Here is a 21,987-nt window from a genome sequence, read left to right as displayed (position 1 = left end):
GGTGAAGCCGCAGTAAAAGAACCACAATATAGTGATACTGTATTAAAAATAAATACTACTCAACACGATAAGTGAACTTCTATCAACACACACAAGGCGGAAGCATGCAATAGTGCAATTCTATTATTATTTATCTTCTCCGGCTTATTTCCGTATCGGGGTAAATAAAACACAAAAGTTTGATAGAGTCACAGACGGACCAAAACGCAATACGTGTAATAGTAATAATAACTACTTGTAGTATATTTATAGCTGTTGTTGTTGAAGTATTTTTAGCTGCAGCAGTAGTAGTAGTACCAGTCTTAATCTACGTAGTCAAATATCTACCAAAAAGTATCTTTAAGGGTAAGATTTAAAGAAATTGGAAGTAGTAGCTGGTTACTAAGCTTTATTACTCCCAGCTACTCAGGGTGAAATAGAAAATGAATTTTCTATTCATTTTCTATTCTATACTCCCAGCTACTCAGGGTGACAGGCAGCTGACGCCCACGATTTAGAGTTGCCAATCAACTTCTGTATGTTTTTTGGACTGTGGGAGGAAACCAGAACGCATGTTTTTATCCCAAACACACCATTATATTAGTTTAAAAGTATTAAATGATAATATTTTGCTACTTAACAAGAGGGAAGAATCTAACAAGGCTTGTGTTTAACGCAATTTTTTTGTGAGGAATAACAAGTGAGTGATAGAAGAGCAGACCTGCATCATTACGTGACTCACACATGGACTGAATAATGGATTGTTGGTCGCGTCTGTGGCGTCCATACATTCCACTTATGCCATCGTCCGCGTGTCTCTCTCAGCGTCGAGCCGAAGAGCTTTTTGGGAGCTGGTTAATAATGCAGCTCGACCAGCTTTTTAAATAAAGTTGAGCCGCGGTTCGATGGAAACCCGAGCCATGATTAGAAAGTCTTCAGCCTCACGTTTCAACATCCGTCATGAGTCGACTCTGCCTTGGCAAACATTCTGATTTTATGCACGGTCAGCGTGATTTGGGAAGGGTCACCACCACACGTGCCTCAGTGTCACACCGGCTGAGTCACAATAATGGCTTTTTTTTTTTAAATATTACACAACAGGAAGTAGTCGCCGAGCGTAGGTATTTTTTTCTCTGTGCTGACATCGATACTGAAATCATGAATGAGTGGCATTCCTGGATCATGTGACGACTGGGTGGTTCTGGGTAATCCTTGAGCGTTCCATTCTGAGCAGGTCACTGTGCTAGAGGTTACGACAGGTTATATGCAGGATATGCAGTAATCATGTGTTGAAGTCATGAGTCAAATCAAGACCCGGGGGCTCAAATCCTGTTTTAGGTGGTGTTTTTGTTCACTTTACCACAGCAACAACAACCTTTTCAGGGGGGAAAATGCAAACAAAAACTTCTTATTAGTTTTCAAGAATAGTATTTCCACTCTAGCTACAGGAAAAGGAAACTACTTTGTGTTCTTTAGTTGATGTTAATTTGTCTGTTTTTTCAGAAAGTTTTATTTTAACCCTACACTATTGAATGCAACATAGCCATTTCCTACGTTATTGAACGCACCACTCCCATCTCAGTTGGTATTCGTGGTATTTATAAACTATATTAATAGTATTTCATTTTTAATCAAATCAGATATTTCAGCACAGTTTTTCATTTGTAGTTTAGTCTTGTTTTTAACTGGCACCTCGTCATTTCGTCACATTTTTGTTCCTAATTTTTAAAATAGGGGTGAGCGGAAGGGTAGAGTTAGGTACCGAACTTCGGTTCTTTTGTGGCGCCGACAGAAATTTTTCGGTATTAAAGAGAATGGAAAATACTTTTTTGTACCGACGTGTGATCAATATTTGCTAATTTTAGTGGATTTTTCTAAAGGAAACAACAATAAGTGACAAAGTCGGTAAACATCGGATTGATTTGTTCTTTTGCCCTGGAAATAAACCTTGTTTTTTCTGTGAGAAAACATGAGTGGAAATGTTAACTCTAGATTTGTACTACTAAGTGTGATGTCATTTTCTTTTGGTCAAATATTGTAAATGTTGTATTTCGCAAAAAGTATTGTCCAAGAACCGATATCAGTATAATTACCGGTATCAACTACTTTCGATCGCATTATTTTTGAGCTACATTAGCATCAAATGGCAAACCATCAAAACACGTGTAAATATTCCATCTTAGGTTTAAAGCAATGAGGGTTACCTTGTGAACAGCTAGCTCGCGATGCTAGTTCGTTTGTGTTTGCTTTCTTTGCATTGACGACTGAGTAAACATAATAGCTCAAGTCAAATATCCCTGCAGGAATACAAATGAAATCTTATCTTAAAGCGATAAGTGGAGAGGAATTAGGTCACGGCCACTCTACCTCCGTAGTATTGCTATGAGCTAGTTTAGCATGACATGCCTTATGGTCTTAGCGGTCCCACGACTAGTTTAGTGTGTTTCCCGTCTGGGGATGAATAAAGCTTTTCTATTCTATTCTAGTTTACTCCTTTTCCTGTTCCATTCGGACAGAATTGGTTGAAGTCTAGATCGGGAAAATGAATCCTGCTAATGCTACGTATCAAGGTTGCTACTCAGTACCTATTGTTACAGTGATTGCAAATCGAAAGTATTATCTGAACTTTATGACTCACTTGGTCTTTGAGCAAACACAGATTGATACGATGGATTAGCAACAAATGGTGAAGTCAGGATCGAGGTTTCAGTTTTTCCCTGATGAGGTTCGATCGGGTGAAAAGTTGAGATTTCAGTATCAATAACAAGTTCTCAACCGCCGCGGGTTCGAGTGTCTTAAAGTGCTTATTCCTGGTGTAACGGCTGACTCCAGGTTCACCCGCCGCATACCAATTCTCAGCTGCATTAACAGTCCGAGGCTGCGTGGGCTTCCTGGAGAGCACCCGGTGACCAAGAGGCGAACTCGCAGCCTGCACTTTCAAAATATGCCCTTATCATGTTTCAGTGTTGCTTGTTTGCTGTGGTAATAAAGCTCGGTAAACAAGTGTCACGTGTGAATCTGGAGCTCGTGGGTCGAAAGATATTTTTACGATTCTGCCTTTTATTTTTGACGCTGAACTAAAAAGGGATTTAAGGGTCGACCGCTTCCATCATAAAAGTAAAACACTTACAAGGACTTGTCCCCCAAAATGCTTCGCTAGTATCCAAATAGCTGTGTTACCAAAGAAAGATTCACACTTTAGTTTATTTTACTAGATTTACTAGCTAACATTTTTTAACACGTGTAGCCGTTTGTCACGTCATCTCCAGATGTTTTGCTACATGCTAATCTTTCTAAAGGGATTTTCTTGGCTATCATGAGTAGCACAGTGAAGCATCAGACGGATGAACAAGTATACAAATGAATCTTGTATATTAGCATTTATTAGCATTTTGTTCATTAATAATTGTTTGTTTAGATGTCTTTTCAATTGTGGTTACGTCCGACAAAATTGGTGATATTTTTTTCTTTCACCTAAATATGTCCGAATTTAAGAAATGCTTGATTTATACGATAAATAATAAATTATCGCACGTTTTGATATGCATATCGCACGTGCCAATATCGGAATATCGATATATCGTGCAGCCCTATTAGCTATGCTTAGTATAAGATTATTTGGTGGATTCCTTATGTTTTCAAATGTTATGTGTAAATAAACAAGTATTTTTTTGCCTCAACCATGTATTATTGCATATGTTGTGTTTTACTGAGTTCCTGTTGCATCTAGTGGTTGAACTTCACTTGCAAATGGAACAAGATTATTTTCTGGTTCAGACAAAAACCCTCCCATGTATTTATGACCTGTAATATTAATTTCAAAGCAACTTTGCTAAAAAAAAAGCCAAAAAATGTATAGAGAGCTTTTCTAGACCAGGGTCACAAAGTGCTTAAACAATCAAAACAATACCCAATAAAATATATACTTGGAAAGTCAAGATAACACAGAGAACAACATAGGAGTCTCGCCGGCTCGAATAAAATGCCTGAAAGTGTGATTCTTTTTACAGTATTTGCTTATATTTAATCACTTTAAAAACTTATTCTTATTGACCTCCACCGTTGAAGGTGACTCGGTTGAACCCAAGCGGCTCACAATTGTTGTATTTTAATGTGTAAAATATGTTACATTCTTTCAGCCATTGACCTGGATCAGTACTTCAGACATTAGCGTACGATTTAAAAATATCTCCTAAACGCCTACTTCACATCTTCACATCTTCATCGTGTCTCCACAGTGGAGTCTGGTGTGTGATTCGGCATGGAAAGTCCACATCGCCAAGTTCTCCCTCCTGGTGGGTTCCATCTTCGGATACCTGGTGTTCGGCATCCTCGCAGACTGGTGAGTAATCCGTGAACTTTCTGCGTGACTTCTGAGCTTCAAGCTCTGATCCCCGGGTTCTCCAGGTTCGGACGCCACCCGGTGCTGATCATCTCCGTGCTCTTCATGCTGGTGTTCGGACTGACCGTGGCCTTCTCCGTCAACGTCCCCATGTTCAGCACGCTGCGGTTCTTTGAAGGCTTCTGCCTGGCCGGCATCATCCTGTCGCTCTACGTCCTCCGTAAGTGGCTGAAAACTTTTTTTTTGGGGGGGGGGTTCTTGGCTCAAGTTCTTCTGTTTCTCTGGGATGAGGAATTCTTTTTGAGGAGAAGGTGTTCAGCGATGGCTGTAGTTCGAGGCAAAGTTGAATTAATTGGACTAAATGCTGCATGTTGGTGTATAAAATGAATGATCTGAGAGTAAAGATATTGAGAAAATAAGGATTTCAATCATTTACTTTGCGGAAGTATATCAGTGCCATCAGAATATGGGATACTCTAATTTCAAAATATGTTACTTTGATGTATTTTATTATTTTGAAATGCAATAGTTTAAATAGTTTTCTTTTTACCGTAGAATTTTTTTTTTCCAATAATTGAATCCAATCATTTTTATATTGAAAGGTTGAATCTATTTGTACTGAATAATTTAATTTGTGGTTTTGCTTTTAATTAACAAATTTAAAAAATGGAACATTTTCTAAATGAACCATTTTTTTTAATACACGTAGTTTTATTTTCTAATTTCGATAATTCGATTGTCATTTAATTCAACATTTTAAAAGTCTCAGCTTCTCACTTCAATACAAAATGCTGGTATAATGTTAAATTCAACAGTTCAGTATTCCTTTGCCACCCATATACAGGACTACTTGATTTTTGTTGAAGTTGCATTAATGGACCAAAATAAATAAAAATAAGGATTCTGAACAATTATTTAGAGAGTACTTTATAGTAGTATATCAGTGCCAAGTGTTTAATTATTTTTTTTTAAATGCAATTCAATAATTGGTTCATTTAAAGGTTGCAATTCTTTTTTATTAAATAATCAAATTTGTTTTTTCATCCTGAAATATTTTATGTAAAAATCGAATAATTTCTAAATTAATGCATTTTTTTTACTACACATAGTTTTATATTCTAATTCCAATCAGTAAACTATATATTCTTTTTAATTCATCATTTTTTAATTAGTTTTCTTTTAAATATTATTATTTAAAATGTTCAAGCCCTTTAAATTCCACATAAAATGCTGGTATAAATGTTAAATAGAACTATTCAATATTCTGATGCTACTAATTTACTTCCATAGCACTTCAGCATTTTTCCAAGAGCTTTAAGAAGTTACTATGAGATGAAGGTACAAGAAAACTTTACTTAAAATCATTCCTCAAGTAAGTTGCCGTCGCGCCATTAAAAGGCGAAACTGCATCCAATTATTTAAGTCAAACTCTGAGCAAAACAAGCTTAGTTCTGCTTCTTTAAATCAAAACAAAATATCCATTATCGAGGCAAAAGTATCTTTAATTGGTCTGTAACCCTCGTGATATTAAGCTGTCATTATTCTACCCTCATTTAAATCGTCACAGATAAAGGAAGCCTTCATTTGTTTTGGAAGATGAGATTTCTCTTTTCTGAGATTAGTCTTATTTTGCCTATAAAGAGATTAGCGTGATTAATATCAGGGAGTAATTCCATCGGATTAAACACGTCTCCATATTGGATATTTGCTTTTGATGTCGATCTTGGCTTGATTAAAAGAGCAACTTAACCAAAAAGTTTATTTTCCCTATAGTTATAAAAGCATTGAAGCTCACTAAAGTTCTTCTTTCAACTTGCCCTCGATCAGTTTCTGTTTAGATATATAGACAAAAATGTATCTTCATGCTTATGTAGCGACCAATGCTAACTTGTCTTAGTCTTCATCTTCGTGCAGAAAGAAAAACTTAAAAACATCAAAATACCTCTGTACTTATTGTCTGTAAGGTCCTTCTTATGTTGGAACCCTTGACATTTGAAATTGTTCAGAAAAATCTTTAATATATCTGTATTTTAGGCTAGTTTGTAGCAGATGCTAAAAAGCAAACATGCTACAAAGACAGGAAGTACTACTGGGTAAATATTGCCTCCAGACTACTACAAATTCTTCTTTTGGAATGTTGGAGGGAAACAAAGCACCTGTAATTCCTCATAAAACAAATTTTGCAGTCACCTCAAGCTTTACGTTCTGGCTACCACTGATCACCTGGAAAATTAAATATTAGGACAAGACATTGTTAAAGTGCGTTCGATAGGACCTGCCATGGTGCATTTATTAGTGTAACTTCTTGAAAAACTGTAGGTAGGTAAAAAACAATTAAATCCAGAATAGAAAACGTGTTTAACTGGAATGGAAACGGTATTCTTGAGTTTATACAGTAACAATAATAGAATAATCACATCAGTTTCTCTCTTTTTCTCCTGTGAGAAGTAGTTATAATGTTAGGTTAAAACTATCTGCCCCAATATTCTCCAACATTTCAATTAGAAACACTCATTTTTTATACATTCCTACCAAATAAACCAAAATATTTAACCGTTAATAAAGCAAGTCTTGCTGCTTTTTCATTCCGACGCCGCTGCTTATCATATTATGTACATACTGGCGTGTTAATTGATATCACCATGAGACGATTTCCTTCCATCCACGTCCGTAAATGAGCGTGATTCCCCGCCAAGATGAATCGTGTTGCAATAACAATCCAACATATCAGCCCGAAATGTCGTTAAACTAATGACTTCTCATCACATCGGCCCACTTACCCTCCGCGTGAACCGGCTTTTATTAAACGACGACTTCGATACAGAACTGATGGGTTTTTTCCACTGATAATCTGATAGAAATTCAGTGATTTTCTGTCTTTTTTTTACTTGTTTAACATCTCGTTATTGGTTTAGCATTGAGAAGCGTCCTCGAAGTGGTTTCGTAGCAACGTGATGATGAAGCGAGAAGACTTGTGCGTCCTTGGCCGTTTAATTTACAACACATACCATAAAAAAAGCTCGTCCCAAAAATAGCAGAGTAATCTTCTGGCGCGAAAGACAAGGTTGACGGAAGGTCGTCCAACAAGTCTTCAATTCTTGTTTTGAGTGTCGTTTAACTATACGACAAGAATGTTTCTATTCTCTTTATATTTTTGTGGTTCGAAAAAAAAGGTTCAGGAGGAGGCAAAACATTTTTTGTATAGATTGTGTGTTGCCATACCGACTCCCGTATTTCTGATAAAGCCTGACCCCTGTCACATGATATTTACCCTGCAGCCTCGTTGTATTGACAAAACTCTGTGTGACTTGGGGGAAAAAAAGAAAAAAAAAAGGCTTTTCTAAACCAAGCAGTTTTTTCTGTGAAGTTTCCATACGTTACATGAAAGTCACTTGAGTCGTGTAGATCATCCGAGATTTGAGCGTGTAACCCTGCAGAACACATGACATGTCTTTTTGTGGCTGGTTCGGTTTGACTCTGAAAGTCTGAAGCAAATCCTGAAGCTTTGTATGTACAAAGATCACATTGTGTTCTGTTCTTTTTTCTTTATTGAAGGCTATGTTTATACAATAATTACTATTTTAACAGCTTAAGAATTCTCATTTTTAAGGCTAAGTGTATTGAATATTTCCCATTAATATATATGTGTATATATGTTTCTATATATGTATATGTCAGAGTACAGATTGGAAACCAGTAGGATCTGGAATCCTACTATTACAGATTGGAATTCCAAGATTAAGGAATCCTACTACTGTATTGGGATCTGAACATTGGAATTCCAATCTGTCCTAGGACAAGTGGGAATTCTACCAGGACAATCTCCAATTCTAATAAGAGAAATTTGGATTACATCAAAATGTTTTGGAAAATAGACTGAATCATGGAATTCCAATCTGTACTTGTACTAGTAGGATTCCAGATAATACTGGATTCCAATCTGTACTCTGACATGTATATATATGGTCCATATACTATTATATAACTATAATCATAATTCAAATCCAACATGATAACATCTTAAGTGCAAAATGCTAGATTTTAAATGAAATCATAAATATAGTTATGATAAGTAATTAAAGTGGCAAATTGCACTATTTTCTTAATATCTTTGTTTCACTTATTTCCCCACTGACGTTGTTCGCTTTTAAATTAAAAGATTTAAATCTCAGCGGCTTACGGTTATTTTAGGCGGTTTAATGACATAGAAACAATGTGGTGGCCCCCTAGTGGTTGGCTGACTAGTGGTGAAGCATTTTTGAGACCAAAATTGGGAATAAAGTTTGATTCATTGTAGTTTAATCTTAATGAGTCCAGATCAGTAAACTGTATGATATTCTGTGGTTATGATATCCAGGATGCCTCATGTCGACCTTTTTCAAGTCAAAGACAAAAATGTTTGTTCATTTTAATGTAGGGACTGGAGCTCCGTTGTCTTCATCTTCGTCCAAAAAGACACTTAAAAACATCCATACTGCTTGTCTATAACATCCATCTTGTATTGAAGCCTCAACATTTTTTCTCCAAAAAATTAATCAAGTTTATTTTAAGTTTGTTTTAAACGGACACTTGCTTTGCAAAATATTGAAGATGAAGACGAAGACAACGGAGCATCCAGTCGCTACATTAAAATGAACATTTCTGTCTATAACTCTAAAAAGGGAACACATTACTCCCAGTAGTCGACATGAGGGTGAGTAGAAAATGAGTGAAGTTTGAATTTTGGGTGAACTATGTCTTTAAAGAAAAATCACATTGATTATACTATTCAGATGGAACAAATGTGTATAAAAATGGCCGAAATTCACAGTAAAACATCACAAACAACAACAAAACATGAACCAAATTTGAATCAAAGACGGATTAAAAAACGGATGAAAGATAAATTATTAAACTGTATGACTTGAAGATCTTAAAACGTTTGGATTCAAATGTGTATTGTGCAATCTTAAAGTCCCTGAACTGAAACCCAGAAAAAAATCCCCTAAAAGTCCAGTCACAAAGTAAAATCTTACTCCTCCGACAGTTCTGGTTTCTAACTCTGCATCTCCTCGACTAATGCACTGCCACAATTAAAACGCCAGGCCTGTCCGACTCTCCTCACATTAACACCCACCTTGACAAATTAGAGAGTTTATTTTTTATAGAGCACTTCTACCACTCTACTGCCCTTTTCTTCCTTTTCTTTCTTGCCAGTGCCAAGTGCTCGTACACCCACAGCTGGCCCATGTTGTTCTGCACTAATGTAGCTCTTGTCACGTTCACTCGTCAGACTGAAACAGGAAGAGGATTTGCTATGTCTGGCACTGAATATAGAGTTTTATTTTCTAATAATATGTGGAAAAATAACATGGAAACGATCCCAAATGCTTGTGGAAACTAAAGTTGTACCATTGAAATTAACAAATACTCTAATGTTTGTCTACAGGATTCAGTTAAATGATAGATAAACAATAGCATTCCTTCTAGTCAAGGACGTTTCCTCACTTACAGAATCGTAACTCACGACTAGAAGTGACGCATCAATGTCGCTTGGATCGATACCAAATACAAACTGTCGCCGAGGGGGGGTTTTCTAAATGCGAAGGCAAACGTTGTGATTGGAGGAGCACTCGGGGCGGGGGCAAAGGTTGCCGACACAAACCGGAGGAACCGGTTTGAATCAATGAAACCGACCAACATGTAGTTTGAAATAACGAATCCATACATGTGCAGTATTATGATGGTAGATGTACTTAATACACTTTTTTTTCAGGATCCCTGATACTTGTTTTTGAAGTACAAACATATTTTATAAGAGGTATTTTTTGAGTAAACAAGTGTCTTCAGGAATCAAGGCCGTTACTTTATGGAAAATCCAGTATTTCTTTCAAAATAAAACACCTTTCAGAAAGTCAATAGAAGGTATTTGAAATTAATTATTCTTTTTTTGCAGATTTAATACCTAAAAAGTCTCAGTTTTTGACTAAATTCTTTTTTTTTAATTGAGCACAGTGAACAGTGATTTTTAGATGTCTGTGATATTGTCGAATTTATCAGTAATGTCGGTATTTGTGTATTTGTACACTGTTTTTTTTTTTTTCCTGGGATGGATGTAGCAAGAACTCAAAAGTTAATTCAAACATGAAAAACATGAATCTTTGGTTTAAAAAAAAAAAAAGAAGTAAAGAAGATAATTTTGCCTCATAATATCCCCCAGTTTTTGTGTTGAATCTCTGAAATGTGGCTTGAAATGAAAGTGAGTGATGTTTGGTAGTAAAACATCATGTGACGGTTAAACAGTGATTTGTAGTTGTTTCTAATTACCCACGCTGCCTTTCATACGACACCACACGTGCGCCTCATGAGTCCGTGTGGCCGTCGCTGTGAACAGATGACGACAAAGGGAGGAGATATCGGTGATTCGACTAGACTTGATGAATGAATAGATCACTTGTCTTCCATATTTCGGCAACAGGGGCTTCTGAGAAAAGTCTTTATTCAAAGTTAAAAACAAACTATAACTCTTTCCAGTCGTCCGTATTTGCGATGACTTGGTTATTTTATCGGACCATCATCGCACCCATACATGAAGACATCTTTTGTATTCTAGATCCAGGAGGAAAATCAATAAGATGTATCAGGAATCCCCAACTTTTTTTTTGCACCACAGACCAGTTTGCATGTCGGTATCATTTTCACAGATCAACGTTAAGTGCATTAAAAATGCATCTTAGCATTACGTTGAATCAGCACTGAGCTCCTGGCTGGTTTTACTGCAACAAGATGGTTTGTTTTACTCATTTTCACAAGTTAAAAGGCTAATTTTGAGTTATTTTGTGTCAAAAAGGGTCAGTAAGAATCAAGACTGACTTTTGCTTCATTGAAAATTCAAGTTAAAAAGCTAATTTTGAGTTATTTTGTGTCAAAAAGCGTCTGTAGGAACCAAGACTGACTTTTGCTTCATTGAAAATTCAAGTTAAAAGGCTAATTTTGAGTTATTTTGTGTCAAAAAGTGTGTAGGAATCAAGACTGACTTTTGCTTCATTGAAAGTTCAAGTTAAAAGGCTAATTTTGAGTTATTTTTGTGTCAAAAAAGTGTGTGTAGGAATCACGACTGACTTTTGCTTCATTGAAAGTTCAAGTTAAAAGGCTAATTTTGAGTTATTTTTGTGTCAAAAAAGTGTGTGTAGGAATCACGACTGACTTTTGCTTCATTGAAAATTCAAGTTAAAAGGCTAATTTTGAGTTATTTTGTGTCAAAAAGCGTCTCTAGGAACCAAGACTGACTTTTGCTTCATTGAAAATTCAAGTTAAAAGGCTAATTTTGATTTATTTTGTGTCCAAAAAGTGTGTTTAGGAGTCAAGACTGACTTGCTTCATTGAAACTTCAAGTTAAAAGGCAAATTTTGAGTTGTTTTGTGTCAAAAAGTATACCCTTCAGAGAGTCAATAGAAGTAATTTTAAAAGTTTTTATTTCTGTGTGGCCTAGTTTTTGTTATTAATCAAAAAAAATTGGCATAAATCTTCTGAAAATTCTGGAATGAACCGCAAAAGAGACCAGTCCTTTTGCGGGTTAAAAAGAAAAATCCTGGTGAGATGTTTTATTTTAGTTTTTAGTCTTATTCTGCAAGTCAAGATGCTCTTATTTGCCTTAACTTAAGATAAGAAGGTTTTATGTTAAGTGTAAATGTTAAGAGGTTTTTAGAAGTGTTCTTTCAATGATGTTTACTGGCAATCAACTTGTTTTATGGTTGCGTTAAGGGTTTTTAATCCATGTATTGATACAGTAACAAATGCCATTCAAACGTACCGACGGCTACAGAAGGTCACCTGATGGAGTCCTTCTATTTATACCTCCCTTCTCCAGCCCCTGACGCCGCATCACAAAGCGGCAGATGGATCACGGAGGACCATGAAGTGCCCCCATAGCTCGGGCGTCATGGTCCAGCTCATGCATTTTTCACAGTAAACACACTCCGCCCCGCAACCTAACCTTCTGCTGCCTCCAGCACAAACACGGCGGAGATGAATCGCTGAATCATGCTAGCTGGCCCCCCGCCGCTGTTTATTCCAACGCCCCGTGATGAGAGCGCCATGACTGGAATAGGTTCTGGGGCAGTGGGTTAAGTTCGGCTCCGACATTCAGCCTAAAGGGGGTTTTTTTATGAATCGTTTCTCCGGTGATTTGTTGAGCTGAAGAGCATCAAATCAGCTTCTTTTTATCCATTATTCCTGCAAAAAATCTGTACAATTCGGTCTTTTTATTTCCATCTTTGAAAGGTTGAGACCTGAAAGTAAATTGGATGAATGTTTGCCGACACGTGAAATAACGAAACTGTATCAAAGGTTGCGAGTCCGTACACGCCGAGGGTGTGACTGTGTTGAATAAATGTGACTAAGACAGACGGAAGGAAAAAAAAAGGAATCATGGTTCCGTCATTGTCTGGGATTATGAGCGAGCAACTTCTCCGTCTGTGACCTTTGACACGGAAACGTTTAGCAGAAGAGGGCAGTGAATGGAGAAGTCGAGGAGATAAAAACAGAAATAATTGGGGCCGTAAAACTTGACTTGATTTTTAGGAGCTTGTCTTGTCAGGAATTCACTGAAAAGTTTTATTTTGTGATCTGATTAAGTTTTCTCACCTCTTTTTATTCAACTATGTCCCAAAATATTTCAGTTTTCGACTCTTAGAACAAGTACAAAGCACCTAAATATTGTTGTATTTAAAAACAACAGTAAAAAGTTTAGTTTAAATCTTAAATCTCTACAAAAACGGATTCCATTTCCTTTTTTCTATTCTTCAAAAATAAACCAAAATGGCATTTTTTAAGATTTATCCAAGTCACGTATAAAGGGCAAAGAAATGTGTCTCAACTCGGATCAAGAGTAAATCCTTGTTAATGTTTTTCATTTAAACTAAAGGTTACTTTTTAAATGAATTGTATATAGATTTAAAATGAAATATAATAGGTTTAATCGTAGGATCTGGACGTTATAAAAGTATTTTTAACTTGAAATAATAAATGTAAGCATTTGTGATGCAAAAAATGTATTAATAATTTGTTTACTTCAGTGTTTTTCTTTTCTTAAAAATCAATAATACTATAAATACTCTAATAATCGCTGTACAATAGATACATTTATGGCCAACTTCCTCCTGAAAATAGCTTTTTTTAAATTGTTTCCCCAACTGTATTGATATATATTTAAAGAACGGAAGGAAAAATAACATTTTGTGACGGTCGTTTCTTAATAATATACATAATGTTTAAATGCTAATGACGAAAATGCTAAATTGCTTTGCACTCACTCCTGAAATAACCATTAATAAATTGACCTCCATTACGAGTTAATTTTCGAAGCCTGCCGTCGCTCGCCACAACAATGGAAGCTTGTTTGCTGAAGTCTTTCGTTCCGGTTGGCATGAGGTTCAGGCCGACACGCTCATTATTCCTCTTTCCATTCAATCTCTTATTAAAATTTCACGCCATTAGGATGTATTTTGTCATTTGGACGATGTTTGTTTTTTCACGTGTCGCTGGAGTTTTTGGACGCCGGAGCTCGGCGCGGAGACGTTATTGTTTCTCAGAGTCGCTCTTTGTTTGCTGTGGGACTCTTGTTTACTTCTTTGTTTGTTGAACGAAACGTATGAGATAAACAGAGGATACAACACGAAACCGTAGCAGTACATTCCATTTATTTACTGGTTTTTACCTACCTACCTAAATTTCTGTCCAGACTGGGTCTTTCAACTGTAGACATTTGATTTGATTGCATTTTTGTGGGGATTCTTGAGTGGTTTTACTGAGAATTCTGATAAATCATAACATTTGGTGCGATTGTTTTTGTATAAAAATGGAATTTAGACAAGGTCTCTTGATTGACTTCATATGAATGGTCCACAGAATGGATTCTCAAGGGCCATAAATGGCCCACAGGTTTGCTTTAGTGGTCTAGTTTAGTGTAATTGTATTTTGAGAGCTGTTTATCACCCTGAAACTACAGTTTTTTATCAGAATTTTTTAAGTTAAAGATTAGTAAAAATGTATGTGTGAAAGCAACAAAAAAAGGTTACAACTTAAGTATAATTGTGATATGAAAAAACACAAAAATGAACAAAAGCGCACGTTTATTTTAAGTATAAAGTAAAAGAATGAAAAACAATTTTTTTTTGGTGTACCGTTTTAATGTTGGAAGTCTTATAAAGTCTACTAAATTTCTTTAGTGCGAGTTTGATGTGAATAAATACTGAAAGAGAAGTATTACTAGATTTACATTCCTGATCATTTTCCCTATTAAAAATATATCCGCGATATTTTAACATCACAGAAAAATTGGATTTATTTGTTCGTCTTCCAATTGCTTTTTTTTTTTTTTAAAAATCATGATTCTATGCTGATTTTTTTTTTTTTAATTTCCGGTTGTTTACATGACTTCCTGTCTTTCTGCAGTCAAACCCAAGTGGACACTTAATGAACTGCGACTTGACACATGAACATTCTTGGTCTGTTATGTTGTAAGATTAACTCATTTTTGTTTTAATTAATGACACATTTACATGTTTCACTCCAATTTTATTTATTTAAAGACATAGCATTCTTTGTTTATCTATCTACATTATTCCTTCACATTTTCAAACCTTTATTTAAAAAAAAAAAAGAAGGTTTTATTCATTTTTAAGTTTCGCTTTTGTACTTTTTGTGGAACATTTTTGTGCCAAAAAGGTCAAAAATACCGTCGTTCTTTCCTGCTAGATTAGGTTAAAGTGTTTCTACCTCACAGATAAAAGCCCAAATCTTCACCTGATTACCTTCGTGTCACAACAATGATCATCTGAGATAATCCCTCCGAAGTGTGACACAAGCTGAAGCTATCTCCGGCCACGCTTCCCGAGTGAAGTCCAGGGATCGGCCAAAATCATTAACGGGAACCTTTGCACTTTTTCCCGGGTTATGTGTGGAGAGCATTATTAGCTTTATCATGTTTTGAGGTCGAGCAGATGAATGTGTTAATCAGTGATGGCCACTTCCTCCCCCCCGGCGCGTCTTAAGAGCTGCTGTATTGTGCTGAGCGCGTGTGGGCTGGAGATTGAATATACAAAACCCACTCACCCGCAAAAAGAAAAATCCTCAAAAGACTCTCCTTGTGGCTTCTTACTCGTGGTTTCATTGCCGGGAATGTCGGTGAAATCAAAGGCAGTTGCCGGCGGCCGCCGAAGGCCATTTGGCATTCTTTACAAATCCAGATAAGAGAGACTTATCAATGACTATGACCTGTTCTTAGCTAATAGCTTCAGGGCTGAAGGGAGTAGGAACTTATTTGCTTGGTTTTTTGTTTCCCGTGTTGGCGAGTTTATGAGCGGCACAACCTTGAATACGCACACAACGACAAAAAAGATTGTTGGAAATGGGTCGTTCAAATCCTAACGTACATGCTAACGCTAACTCCGGTCGCTGCTCGGCGACGCTTGTCTGTTGAAGCGTCGCTTTTAGTTACAGGTCCATGAATCTGCGGCGACACGGCAGTCACTTTGAGTTTGGCGTGAACGCGCCTGAGCGTAATTCATTTCCTTCGGTCTTGCTTGTCGGATATTAGATTTTAAAATAAGTTCTCTTTTGTTGTTGTTGTTGATGTCATAGTTAGGGCTTTAGGTGTTGATCGCAGATTTTCGGTACTGGTACCGATGCTTTCATTTCGATGCCGGTTCCTGGACATTATTTTTTTTTCTATACTAATTTTATCAGATCAATTCTAACAAGAAAAGTAAATGACTTTACTCCTGGTACTAATCTCGTGTTTCAGTATATTCTTCTCCAAGCTGTATCAATTTCTCCTCAGAATAATCGACACATTATTAAGTTATTTTTGGCTCCAAATCTTGGCACCGGTTTAAAAGCATCCAATACTCTACTAGTACTCAGTACTACCGAAAGATTTCGGTCAATGTCACAAAATATCTTGGGCTGCAATGTCCGGTACAAGTCTGTGAGGCATTTCTTATTTTTCTGTTGTATCGATTATTACTATCTAAAGGTTGTTTTTCTTTGAAATAATACAGTATATTTTCAAATGTAACATCAGCCTATAAACCACATGTGTCTAGCTCAAGGCCCAGGGGGGTTAGATCTGGCCCACCATAGTCTTTTTCCGTTGATGTTTCGCTTGAAAATAAATAATTAAATGTTGATTATTAGGTGTTTAAGCTAAGCTAAGGAAATACAATGATAAATGTCAACGAACACCAACGTAAAAAGTATGTGATTGGAGTTTAGTGCAGGACAATATAAATACACTGTTGCAATCAGACTCGTACTTCCTGTTAAAGACAGTTTGGTAATAATAAATCTTTATTGACCTTGAATTCGAAAATATTTTGAACTATTGTACTGTTGAGTTTGACTCCCTAAACTCTATACGAGATCATCTTGTTTTAGCCATAAAAAAAGGCCATGACACGTTCATGTGAGATGTATTTTTCATGCACTTAAGGTTTGGTTGCATTACCGTAGTATTTGTTGCCAAAAGGAGTTTTGGAGAAACTTCCAAAAAGCAGATATAGGCTGGAAAAAAGGGAAAAAGTACTTGCCTTCTATTAGTGTCGGTTTAACTTACTCTGAGAATGTTTTTCAGTCACTGGCGACTACAAGCAAACACCAACGTTCACCATGTCTTAATCCAAGATAATGTTCTACGCTGATGATACTGTGTTGGCATGTTGGTCGACAGGCAGTTGTTTATCAAGATATAGTTATGAAACTATTGTCTGCTGTGAACTGGAAACCCAATTGCCCGAAGGAGATCTCCAAAGGGATTAATAAAGTCTCTTTTATGTAATCTAATCTTAAAATTGTGGTATCATTTGGACGAAAATTAGCCATAGCATCTTAACACAAGGGGAAATGTGTATATTGTGGACTGACTATGATATGGATGTAGTATCTTTGAACCACGGTTTTGAAGCGAATCTATGGTGGCAGCCATCTTGGAAATAAAGTCTTCTGGTTTAGCCAATCAAGAGTCAGAGTTCTGAGCGAGCAAATTTTAATTGTGCGATAAAATTGATCCCATTTAGTTTCGGCTATTGTTGCCAATACATGCTAACGTGTCTGTCAAGTCAACCTCGCCCTTTTATCAGGTAAATTCATGAATGTTTTTGGCCATTAATAGGTTCTTTTCATTTAAAAAAATGTTGGGTTGTTTACATGACTTCCTGTCCTTCCGCAATCCACCCCAAGTGGACACTCGATGAACTGCGTCTTGACACATGAACATTCTTGGTCTATGACGTTGTAAAATAAACTCATATTTGTTTTAATTAATGACATGTTTACCAACACATTTATATATATCACTCAAATTTTATTTAGTTAGACATTGAATTATTTATTTATCTGCATTATTCCTCCACATTTTCAAACCTTTATTTAACTTCTAAAATACAAAAAAACAACACTTTCAGTATTTTTTTATTAGTGTATTTAAAATGTAATATATAAACTAATTATTATGATTTTTTTATTTATTTAATCCCAACAAAAACATTTGTGTGATATATGCAATATACTATCAAGTTCATGTTTTTGACTAATAACAAAGAAACTTTTTGATGAAAAAGTTGATGAAAAGAATCACTTTGATAAGACCCCTCGAGGCGAAACTAATGGGACCCCGCAGAGGTCTGATGGCGGGAGGCCAGCGAGTCCTCATGTGACCACGAAGGAAAAAAGGTCGTGACACGAGCGAGCGGTCACAGGAAGTGCGCGAGCGCCGAGTGCCAGCGCTGGTTAACCAATGGGTTTGACATGTAAAACAATGGACCGCCTTCAGCCCCCGGAGAGACGACTGTGTGATTCATTCCCTTGTTTTCGCCCGAGTCAGCAAACCTGCAAAGCTTCTTTTAGGATTACAATCAATTGGCTCACGTTGATGATGTAATGTTGCTCTTAACTATTTCATACGATCATCTTAATTCAACTTTACATCCGTGCACCTTTAAATAATGTCCCCTCGTTCCTACAGAGTATCTATAGCTTCGGAATAGGGTCGATGCGAGTGCTTTCGAGCAAGGCGTTGAAGTGCTTGTCAAGTGAGTTGCACAGGATTAGGGTCACGAGTGTAAGAGGCTCACGCACCTCTACTTATTCTGCAGGTTCATAGTTAATCACGATTAATCATCTCTGGGATGTATTTTTAACGTCTGGCCGGCTGCACCGATGATCCTCCATCCATCAGAGTGTAGATGGTTTCAATTATTAATGTTCTTTTTAGGCATAGGTTCGGCTTTATTGTTGGATGTGGCTTTGTTTTAAAGGAGCAAGTTTTTTTTTTGCTTTACTTCCTATTTATCCATGACATTAAACGCTTCAAAGAAGTACTTTTTCGTTACTCTTTTGTGCCTGTCACGTATAAAAAAACATCTGAAATATAATTTGAATGAGCGCCTTGTTTTCTGCGATCCTTTATTTATATGGATGGATGGATAGAAAGATACAAATTATAAAAAAAAACAGTGTAAATTAGCTGGTGAAATTTGGCCCAAATTTACATCCAAAACATTGAGTATTAAACAAAAATTTGAAAGACTATTTGAACCGATGGGCCTTTTGTGGCCGTGAAGTGATTCTCAGAAGCCGAATGTATGTATCCATCTGGAAGTCTCCACCTCCAAGGGATTTGTTGTATAAACAAAGGAGGGCGTGATTACAGCTGGCAGGAGGAGGAGTGAAGCCATTATAACGTCATAGTGGACTACGCTCTCGTAACCTCTCGTTCGCCCAGATTTCAGACAGGGGAGAGAACTTTATAAAGTAAAATAAGTTCAAAATATGGTCACGATGAGGGACTTACTGTATCTTTGAGAGGAAGACTTCAGGAGAGTTGGGTTTTCACGTTGGTTTCCCTTTAAGATGGAACGTATTTATAGAAAAAGTAAAGACTAAACATGGCCCAAGTTCACAATGACACTCAAATCCACAAAATGTGAATTAATTAATTAATTTTAAGGTATCTTTCTTATGAAAGTATTCCAGAAAAAACTGCTTAAATACAGATTAAACCAGCGCTTTGTAGTATTGTTAATAAAGAACATTAAAATAAATTAAATAGTTAAAAATGAAAATAAGGCCCAAACACACAACACAAAAATCCACAAAAAATTGAATAATGACAAGTTACTTACATTTCATCAAAGAAGCCGAAAAAAACTGACATTTAAACTAGCGCATTGTGGCCCGTGGGCCTTTTGTGGTCTGTGAGATGATTTTTCTGCGGCCCCTTCTATATATATATACTTTATATATATACTATATAAACTGTATATATGGTTGGAACAGATTTCTTGTAAAATAAGAAAAATGCTGAAAATTAGAATATGCAAAAAATTCCCTAAATTAAAATCCACAAAACCTTGAATTACAAAATATATTAATTTTTCTCATCAAAAAAGTCAAGAACCGACCTCTTGTGGTCCCCTCAGTTAAGTTTGAGACCCCCACTTAAAAGATAATAATAAAAATGACCCAGTGAAGTTATTATCGTCACAACTTTCTCTCAAAAAAGCGAGTGTTGTTGTTGTACTTGTTGAATAACACTTTCTTCATTAAAATTTGCAAATGAACCTTTGCTAATTTCCTGTTTCAAAAGAGGAAGTTGCGCGTCTTCACAAAGACAGTGGTGTCCGTGGAATGCGGTCCTGAAAGAGTGCTGCCGGCGAAACAAGAAAAGTTTTTGTTTTTTTTTGCGGTTTGGCGCACATGACCTTGTATTTGCAACTGAAGGCTTCAAATCCGGTTGAGGCCGTAACCGTTGAATCATCACTATTGTTGCAGCAACAGGGGCTGAAGAAAAAGCACAAGGTTAGTTGGTTCAAACCCAGCGGGACTCGAACCCTTCGCCCTGCTCGACGCTTATTGGCTTTGTCACTCCAGCTGCGACGGTGTCGGAGAACACAGAGCATTATTCATGGCCTCGGAAAGAAAGACACTAATTGAAATTCCTCTCTTCTTTACTGGAATGAGTGAGACTTCACTAGCCGGACTCCGTCACCTTGTGGAGTCGGATCGCCGGGGATTTAGCGTTTGCTGGAAAAGCCTCCTGGTCGGAGTGTTTTCTGTCGCCATTGTGGCGTGAATGCTAATGAGGCCAGATGAATAAGAGCCTCTGATGGAAGACGACAAAGAATTCTTTCTATGATGTTCATTCTTCTGGCGGCCCACCACCTCGGGCTTCTCACAATGACTGCGGAAGAATCTTTAGAATCCTAAGAGTTCTACAACCTGCAGAATGTTTTTTTTTTTTTTTTATTAATCAAAAGTAAACTGGAAATATACATAGTGAGTGAAATACAAAAAGGATTGTTGGGACAAAACGACACATTTCATATTCAATATATATGGACGTTTTTTGTTTGTTTGTTTTGTTGCCATCTGGTATTTTCTGTAAATTAAAACGGTTTTTTTCAACGGTTTTTGTTTGATTTTACAATATTTCTTTCCTTCTTTTTTACATTACCGTGATGATTTTTTATTTATTCATATAAAATGTGTGTATATCTATGTATATATGTATATGTGTGTATATGTATCTATATATAGATATAGATACATATACACACACGCACACGCACAAACACACATATACTGAATATATATATATATATTTGATATTTTATTTAACATACCATTAAGGTTTTCTTTAGTTTTTGTTTTTTTCACCATTTATGTTTTTATTTTGTTTTTTAGTATTTTTTTATTTAAATAAATAACTTTTCTTTTACTTTTTTCTTCTTGTTATGTTTTATTAGTTTTTTGGTTTATTTTTAACAGTTTTATTGCAAAAATATTGTAGAGAAACTATCAAAAGGTATAACTAAAATAACCTTGTTTTTATTTGTATCTTTGTTTGCTATTTTTAACAATTTAAATATTAACAAAATATCCAAAATGCATTTAACTTGGCAGTGAGTTTAAGTAGTTTTTAACAGTTTTAAAGTAAAGAAAAGTTAAACATGACCAAGAACAATACAAAGAAAACACCTCTTAGGACCTCCTTTTATCAATTTTTTTTTTTCACCATCTATGTTTTTATTTTGTTTTTTAGTATTTTTCTATTTAAATAAATAACTTTTCTTTTACTTTGTTCTTCTTCTGTTATGTTTTATTTGTTTGTTGGTTAATTTTTAACAGTTTTATTATAGAGTATTGTAGAGAAACTATCAAATGTATTATTAAAATAACCTTGGTTTTTTTCAATCTTTGTTTGCTATTTTTAACAATTTAAATGTTAACAAAATATCCAAAATGTATTTAACTTGGCAGTGAGTTTAAGTAGTTTTTAACAGTTTTAAAGTAGAGAAAACACCAAAAATAAAATTTGAACTGTCACTACCAGGGTATATTGTATAAGATTTATACATGTTTATGTAATTTTCACCCTCGCAGATCACATCTTGAAGCAACTGTTAATTTCCTTCCAGGGTGTGGAAGTTAAACATGAACAAGTACAATACAAAAAAAAACACCTCCTTTTATCAAATTTTGTTTTTTAAACACCCGTCACTCTCTCGCCAAAAGATTAGGTTATCTTGAGAGATAATGCTTCCGTGACTCGACAACTTAGGAATGTGCCTAATGGTCTGTTAAATCACTGGACAAGACAAACTCTTTCGACCCCATCTGTTGTTGGT

The 21,987-nt window shown here is 36.0% G+C and overlaps 1 protein-coding gene across 1 annotated transcript in view; it reads left to right on the top strand.

Moving 5' to 3' along the window:
* LOC148063833 (solute carrier family 22 member 23-like) overlaps positions 1-21,987 on the top strand; it is a 46,187-nt gene that overhangs the window by 9,781 nt on the left and 14,419 nt on the right. The window contains exons 2-3 of the mRNA XM_087811293.1: positions 4,218-4,321; positions 4,387-4,541. Coding sequence (XP_087667419.1) covers positions 4,218-4,321; positions 4,387-4,541 — 259 coding nt within the window. The remainder of the gene's footprint in view (positions 1-4,217; positions 4,322-4,386; positions 4,542-21,987) is intronic.

The sequence above is a fragment of the Callionymus lyra genome, chromosome 16, assembly GCF_982586985.1.
Source record: "Callionymus lyra chromosome 16, fCalLyr1.hap1.1, whole genome shotgun sequence".
Classification (NCBI taxonomy): Eukaryota; Metazoa; Chordata; class Actinopteri; order Syngnathiformes; family Callionymidae; genus Callionymus; species Callionymus lyra.
The sequence above is the reverse complement of the archived record's forward strand: the minus strand, read 5'-3'. Positions and strand labels throughout refer to the sequence as shown.